The 8,197-nt window shown below is 46.9% G+C and overlaps 1 protein-coding gene across 1 annotated transcript in view; it reads right to left on the bottom strand.

Moving 5' to 3' along the window:
* Positions 1-460: 460 nt before the first annotated feature.
* Positions 461-8,197, bottom strand: part of KIF24 (kinesin family member 24) — a gene marked incomplete at its 3' end in the record, with an annotated part of 20,877 nt that continues 13,140 nt past the window's right edge. Inside the window, exons 7-11 of the mRNA XM_010157841.1 lie at positions 7,942-8,047; positions 5,401-5,472; positions 4,628-4,737; positions 1,463-3,712; positions 461-554 (exon numbers count right to left, since the gene is read on the bottom strand). Of these exons, the coding sequence (XP_010156143.1) occupies positions 461-554; positions 1,463-3,712; positions 4,628-4,737; positions 5,401-5,472; positions 7,942-8,047 (2,632 nt within the window). The remainder of the gene's footprint in view (positions 555-1,462; positions 3,713-4,627; positions 4,738-5,400; positions 5,473-7,941; positions 8,048-8,197) is intronic.

The raw sequence follows: 8,197 nt of genomic DNA, 5'->3' as shown, positions 1-8,197 counted from the left end.
GGCTGGCACACCAGCAGTGTGGTGGGCAAGGGACACTGGAAGGAAAAGGCAGTGCGGCACCGCGACACCAACTGCGACATCCCCGCGTCATGCTGTCGGGGCGCGCGGTTTTCTGTGGTATTGACTTACTTGCTCCAGCCCGTAAGGAGGAACACATCAAACGGACAGGCACCCTGTGTGGTACAGCCTGGTACCCATGAGGTAAGACAAGAGAAAGCTGTGATCAGAGACAAGCAGTTCAGGGTTGGCCCATCAGTCTCCTTCTCCCCCAGGCACCCTGCAGGGTGGAGACTGGCAAAGGCACAACAGATAGCGGAAATGAGCGGCCTTCCCTAGGACACATTAGAGAAGGAGAGGTAGAACTGACGAGGGATGTCACAGCAGGACTTCTAGTTAATAATGTCTAAGATGGTTCTGTGCAGGTTCAACAGGCGCTGGAATCATCGTCTGAAACACTCACCATTGCTGACATCTGGTGTATCAAGCATTCTTCCATGAGGCACAAGGATGCCATTTCATCCAGCTGCTGCCGATGGGCCCGAATTACAGCCTGTCTGATTAACATAAAACACACCACTGGTTACACAGCCTGCTGCAGGCTGTTGGCCTCAATACACCTTTAAGGAGCAAGACCCCAGAGGACGCTGTACTGTCTCGTGTCCCTGGCACTCAGAAGGTGCACACCCATGCTCCTCGACGGGCTGTGGACTGCACTGATTTGGGGGTAAAGAGCACCTTGACAACTAAGGATTGCCCAGAGGGGAGTGGGCACAGCCCCTGGTCAGCAAAGGCTGCACAGGTGCATACACTGCTTTTACCAGAGGGAAATCTAGGAGCAAAGAAATTGTCTAATTAGTCGGTGAAGTGGCTAACAACCACGAGACTGTAAGTCATTTTGGTGAAAAATGGGCAGAGCGGGAAGGCAGTGTTGCTGCTTGCTCCTCTCAGCAAGCTTCTCTGACCAGCACCACATTTTCAGTCACGTGATTGCAGTCCAGTCCTGGGGACCTGACAGTGGCCACTCACAGTGCACCTACACCTTCAGCAACTGCCCAGCTGCCCTGGCTGCTTTTCTTTCCATAGGGATCAAACAGCTGCCACCTGCTCCTTGATGGGAGGTTTTGATACGTTTCAGGTACTTTAGAGCTTATCAGAAGCCAATTAGTTCCTGACAACTGCAGTTGGTATTATAATATTCATTGCCCCAGCATTACCCTAGGAAGCTCTAATAGAATAATTGGCTTGCTGTGAGATTTTAGAGCATCGCTAAATAACAAGCAATCATGTATTTATAAGATAATGACTAAATTATTGTTAACCTTTTAAAATAATTATTTCATAGATTGATTTCCCAACATTTTTTAAAAGTATGTATGAGTATGATATATAAAAAAAGGCAAAGGTATGACATGTCTAGAATTTCTAAGCTTCATGACAAACTTCAGGGACAAGCAAGACTTACTGTGCCTTTTCTAGGGCTTCCCTCTGCCATTTTCCCATCTCTGATGTAGCGCTTGGACAGCTGCTGCCGGACGTGTCCGAAGGGCTCTTTCCATTTGCCGATGGCTTATTATCTTTGGTTGCAAATCCTGAATTCACAGCAGAAGTCTCTTGTGTAAAAATGCTCTTCATTAAGTTGTTTTTCAGCAACCCTGCTTCCTCACTGCTGAACGACGACTTGGCTGGGTCTGCAGAATGACTGAAGTCCTCATTCCTCGGTCCTGATGTGGGTTGCAGCAGCAGGCTGCTGTCTCGAGAGGGGGACTGGACTGTGTAATCCGCATGTCCCGCACTGAGAAAGCACAGTGCACCTGGAAAACAGCTCTTTTCAGGGGTATCAGCATTTATTTCCTGCGTCACGTGGTCACATCCAACAAGTAAACGGTGAAGGACTCCTTGCTCCGGTGGACCGGAGCCCAGGAGGCAGCAGCATGCTTTGGGTGAACGCCGCTCGTCCCCTGTTTGTGGGGAGCAGAGCAGGGGGCAGTGTCTTCCGCCGCGACGTGCCTGCTCCCCCAGTTCCAGCATGCTGTCCGTCAGAGCTCTGCTTCTTGTACACTGCCAGCCCTCCTCCCCAGGACGGTGCTGGGAGCCTTGTGCGCTCCTGCCCGACATCTGCTTCGCACGGGGGGACTTCTCCTGGTGAGGAGGCACCTGCTCTGTATCGGCTGTTTCCTTGTAGTTAAGAAGGGATCCTGTGAGAGGGGCCATTCGCTCAGAAGTGAATTCTGAGGAAGAACTGGAAGATCTACGACTGTTAACTCCATTTTTTTTGGTTTTCCATTTTACATCTCCTGCAAGGGCAGCCTGTCTATCCAAAGTGGATTCTTCCCCCTCTTCATGCTGGAGGTCGATCTCTTTGCCCTCTGGAGTTCCCAGCTTCAATACAGGAGAAACATACAGGTTTGAAGCATCCTTTTCTGAAGTTAAGGTGGCTTCGCTGGAGTAGGCAAGACTTCTGTGTTTGGGGTTGTATTGTTTCTGATCAGTTAGGAAACCTTGGCCGTTCTTCCAGTTACAAGCAGGATCTTCCTGCAGGCAGTAAGGTTTTTCTGCAGTATTGCTTGGAGAGGACTCAACAGTGAAATCATAGCACCAGTCTGATGGAGTTTTGCTGCAGCCTGCATTTTGAATGGATTCCTCTGACTTCGGGCTGCCCTGGCTACAATCCCAGCTGTCATCTAGTTCATGTTCTTGCCTGGGCACTGCATATTTAAAAAATAAGTCCTGTTGCTTTTGGCCTTTTTGCTCTTCTTCAGTTCCTTGTTCTCTCTGATGAAGGAAAAACGAATGTTGACTGCATTTGTTGGTGTTCCTTCTTTTCACGCTCTTCTGACTACAGACGGGTGAGAAAGAATCTTCGCTGAAATCACTGTCATCCAGATCTTCCAGCTGTAAGCCCTCTTTGCTCTGTACTTCCGTAGGAGTAAGACTCGGCTCCTGCTTCACTTGGATCTCCTGGGGCTTGTACTGCGTTAAGAACCTCTCAAGAGGTTGGTAGTTCAGTTTTGGCTGTAGAAGAGGTGGCTGCTGAAAATGCTGGTGGTAGAGACGTAAATGCTCTTCCCTTTCCTTCTGAAATGGAGGCAGATTTGGCCAGGTTTCAACACACGGTTTAACAAAGGCGTTTCCCCATTCCTGTCTGGTGTCGGAAGGCAGATTTTCATCTCCAAAGGAAAACTCATCTTTAGAAACAAGCTGTTTCTGCACAGGTTGCACTGTCTGCACTTTCAGGCACTGGACAGGCGGTCTGTCTTGCATACACTTGTCTCTCTGGCTACTGTCTTTTGTTTCTGCCACGGAAGCATCTTTGATGGTTAAATCCTTTGCAGTGGGGCTCTTGTCAGAGTGGGGAGACAGGTCATCGGTTTTCTTCTTCAGGGGATGCGGTACCTGTAGGATGCCCTTACCTGGGCTAGCGTGGTGGAACCGTGGTGAGCTGGGATTCCCTTTGTAGGCATGTCCTTTGTTGACTGCCCGGGGGGTAGAGGTAAAAGGGACACTTCGTGGCTGGAGTGCTGCAGGACATGCCTTTGTTTTTGTGGTGTTTGAGGAATGCTGGAGGCCTAGCTTCACTTTCTTTGGACAACACTTTTCCCCAGGTGTCAAAGACATAGAGTTTTGGACACGTTTTGGAGATACATTTCCACCTGTCCGACGCCTGTTTGTCACAGGGGTAGAACATTTAATCCCTTTCTTCAGCTCTTTGACCCTGTAAATGAGGCTGGCTTTAGAAGATGTCATGCTTTCAGGTAAATAACAGCGTTTTCAGAACAAACTAACGCTTTCACATATTAAGGCTAAACAGTGTCACGATTTCTGTTTTAACAGTGAGCCACGCAGGCATCAAAACCCTTTGCCAAAATGCCTGAACACCAAGGAAGGTCTACAGCAGTATTCTGAAGTGCTTCCTCCAACAGTGCACAGGTCAAATGAGTGAGGGGGGCCTCTGCTTCAGTGTAAGGGGGCTGCATTTCCACACTTCATAATGCAGCGTGGCACAGTGCCAGCTCCAGACAAGCTAGTTGTCTCCACAGCACATTACAGTCCCACGGGACATAAATTAGGGCTTTTGGAGTAGTTGCAGTGGAGCTGACTAGCTCAGGTGATATGTGTACAGGGCTACAGTGTTCCTGGATCAGACTCATCACTGCAGCTGTGAAGAGCTGCTTACCTGGCACCACTGTATGCCCTCAACTGTTCCCTTTACTCCTCTTCCCCTTAAGCATCCCTTGTCCTCATAGCCCCAGCATTGCACAGCCTTTGATCTCCTTCCCCCTGCGTAGGAGGAAGGGTGAGGGACGTGCACATTCCAGTTCTGCCTAGGATATACAAGGCTAACACAAAACTTTTGATTGCTGAGGTTAGTCGTCCTGCAGTTACAGGGAGCACAGTGATATTTTCATCACCAAAAGCTGCCATCAGAAAGGATTTATGAGACCCCGAGAATTTCAAGACCAAATATAAGACCTGAAACAGGTAAGGATTTTACTTGCATTGAGGAAATTGCACTTCTTGCTTAAATCAACATTTCCAATGCAACCAAAATAAAACCTAACCATAGACGTCATACATTACTTCTTCCTTCCTGCTTTTCACCTTGGCAAGATTGAGCTTCGTCACCTACCTGTCAGCATATCGCAAAGTGTTCAGGGTATGCTCTGTAGCCATGTGGCTAGGTGAGACATTCGCTATCATACACGTCTTGGAGTTGCCAATGAAAGAATCCTTCAGCACCTGTGGTTGCAGGAAAAATAAAATAAGATTATTAGCAATTCACATACCTTGTATTTCCTGAAAATCAGCAATATGTACAGAGGCAGTTTGACATGAGGCAGGTGATGCACAGTCACTGTCTTTTTGTAATGTAGTCCTTTCTTCTACCAATTTGTCTTGCAATTCTCTGTTTACAATTTAAAATGAATATGAGTGTTAACCAGGGCTGTGAACAAGCCCTGGCACCCGGTGCCACAAGGGCACCCATATGTTTTGAGCAATAAAGGATATGTTACAACTGGGGTGAAGAAATGTTGATGGAATTTCCCATGACTGCTCCTGCACGGAAGACACAAGGTGGGTAGCAGAGTGGATGGAGATGTACAGCAAGTGAATGAGTCGGAAGTTGGGGTCTGGGGCGTTAGTTTGGTTTGAGTTTTTGGTTGATTTGTTTTTTACCGTGCCAGTCCTCAAGACTGACCGGGGAAACTGACAGTTGGCCTTCATTCCGTGATTATCTTTAAAATTAATGTTTGCAAAAGTTATGCATTTCTCTTTACCTCAAGAGTTTAATAGCAGTTATTGAATTATTCCCTTTTAAGAATTACTATTTTTCTTATTTTGACCTTATTTTCCCCTTGTCAGGGAAACCCCTACTGGCTGCCTTTCAGCAACCTGTTTTACCTGAGTCAGTTTGCTTTGTCGGAAAGGAGTGTGCGCGTGTTCCTGATCCAATGCCCGAATGCATTCCTTTAGCTACAAAAAAAATAGAAAAATATCATATAAAAACAGAGCAGGAAAACCTATCGATCTGGCAAGGAACTGAATTGCACCAAACCTGACCTGCGTGCTGTTTCCCTCATGCAGCTTTGACCCCTGTGGTCTGATGTCCCGCGCAAGGGGGGGGTTTGCTGCTGCCACAGCCACAAGTGGCCAGCGTCAGCTAGCCCAGCTGTCAGCAGGAGTTCAGCTGCCCAGCGAGCAAAGCTGCCGCACAGAGTGCAGCCAGCCCTGCCCGACGGCGCTGTGGGCTGCGCAGAACCCAGGAAGCTGGGTAGATGCACACGTGGTCAGCACACACAGAGCTCCGCGCTGCTGCGGACCTGCTGCTGCCTGTGCCATAGCTGGCTGGTTTGGGGCTAGATTGGTGTACACCAGGCCAAGCTGCAACTTGCAGGGCGAGTGTACCCCAGACTCATATACCTGTAACACCCTAAGAACTGGGTTTTTTGAGCTCCATCTTTATAAATTTCTTTCTTCTAAAAAAAGCTCTTCCCCTCCCAAAAAACCCAACACTTTGGATGACAGCAGTCTAGATGTCCTGACTGTGCCTGGGTACACAGAGCTGTGTTCGAAGGCCAGAAAGCCTCCAGCTTTCTCGTAGCCCTTTCAGGCACTGGAAGGTGCTATAAGGTCTCCCCGGAGCCTTCTCTTCTCCAGGCTGAACACCCCCAACTCTCCCAGCCTGTTCCTATATCGTAGGTGCTCCAGCCCTTGGAGCATCTTTGTGGCCTCCTCTGGACTCGCTCCAACTAGTCTATATCCTTCTGATGTTGGGGACTCCACAGCTGGACACAGAACTGCAGGTGGGGTCTCACAACAGCAGAGGGGCAGAATCCCCTCCCTCGACCTGCTGGCCACGCTGCTCTGGATACAGCCCAGGATATGGTTGGCACTGTTTTTGCCATGTTTCCATTGGAATAAGCACAACAGCATCACACTCTGTATCAAGCCTGGATGGTCTCTAAAACTGGCAGAAATGGACTGTATACCCACGAGACAAGTAATTTAGACTAAATATTGAAGGAAAAAAAGCAGAGTACGGTATTGTCATGGTGATAGTAGAAGGAGGCAGCCTTTCCATATTTGTAGTCTTTCCACGTTCTACATACACTCACTGAAGATGGCACTTATTTCTCACTTTTACTGCATTTTACTAAGAATCACTCCTCTAAAAAGTAAGAGATCAAACTACTCTAATTTTTTATTCAGCTTCTCATAATGGCAGTATCTGAGTATCTTCTACTTGAAATCCATGTGAATATTCAAACCAGCAGTAAGCTTGGTGTGGTTTAAGGCCTGAAGACGGTGTTGCGGTCAGTGAAGGCAGAGCTGGTTTTTACCAGCTGCAGGTCATGTAGACTTACACAAAGATGCCTTTTACAGTTAATTCAGTCACTGCTAGTTAACTGCCTCAGTGCTTGCTCAGCTTCACACAATACCAAAAATACATACACTCTGATTCTAAAGTTCCTTTTAAAAGAGTTTCATGAGCTTATATCAGGACTCACTTCTCAGGAATCCTTTCTATTCAGGTCCTGACTCCCCATGCCACTCAGTTTTCACCAGCAAGTACTCAAGAAAGCATGCAGTACTGAAACACCTTCACTTTACATGCTGTCTCCCAGTATGAGTGCTAATACTCCACAGCAGGAAAGCCTCTGTGCAAAAGCACGTTCCACATTCTCAGAACAGAGCAAGCCGCCTCCTACTGACGGCACACTAGGAGCTGTGTGCACTAACTTCTGCACTGTTGACTCATGCTGAGTGTGTGTCACCTTCAGTCTCACTCAGAGAAGCCCTCACCCAACAGTGAGCTGTGCTCTTCTGAATTAAAGATGCCATGCTTTCTGCACAATTTTTACTTAGGGGCACTTCTGCTTTATCTTAGATGGAATTCCTCTGCTCCTTGTCCCTTTTTACGCTGTGTACGCTTATAAAAGAAAGTTTCCACCAAGAGTATGCTTCTTCCTGCTCATTTCTCCCCACACACAAACTGCCAGTGTCCATGCTCTTGAGTATTTAAGTCCTTTACTCCTGGTTTGAAAGAGAAGCCTGAGTTCAAGTCAAGAATAAAAAGCTGCAGGAACAGATGTGCTTTTACGAAACCAATAGGGCAATTCCAAACCAATAGTCTTTAGAAGGAAAAGGGACAAAATTTTCTATATACAGTATGGGACACTTACTATACTATACCCAACATCCTCCATGCTGTGCTTACCTGGCTGGCTGTAAGAATGGATCAAAAAGACTATTATAATAAAAAAATCTTTTCCCTCTTAAATTGTTTTTCAGGCATGAAACAAACTAAACTGGACACAGTACTTTCAATATTTCTTCCCCTCCGTGGAATACATACATATATTGTTTTAGTATAAAAATGAACCACAGGGTATGTGCTAATAATTAAATATAAAACCTTCCCCAAACATGCTAGTAGCTTACTGCTAAAAGACTTTGGTTTATTTCTGCTCCTTCCATTTTTGTCTGTCGATCTGAGTCTCTGGCATCAGCTGCCCTTTCACTGCCAGCCAAGTCAATGAATGATATCCTAGAAAAAAACAAAGTTACATTTATCTTGGGGGCTTTTTTTCCCTTCTCTTGTTTTCTTTTTCAAACGAGAGGGCTACAACACATCACATCAGAAGAATGATTGCTAACAACTACTTTTGAACAGAGAGAAATACCCACTGGAAATATC

This window comes from Eurypyga helias, unplaced genomic scaffold (assembly GCF_000690775.1).
Source record: "Eurypyga helias isolate BGI_N326 unplaced genomic scaffold, ASM69077v1 scaffold6088, whole genome shotgun sequence".
In the NCBI taxonomy this organism is placed as follows: domain Eukaryota; kingdom Metazoa; phylum Chordata; class Aves; order Eurypygiformes; family Eurypygidae; genus Eurypyga; species Eurypyga helias.
Note: the sequence above shows the minus strand (reverse complement) of the source record. Positions and strands in the feature narration are given on the sequence as shown.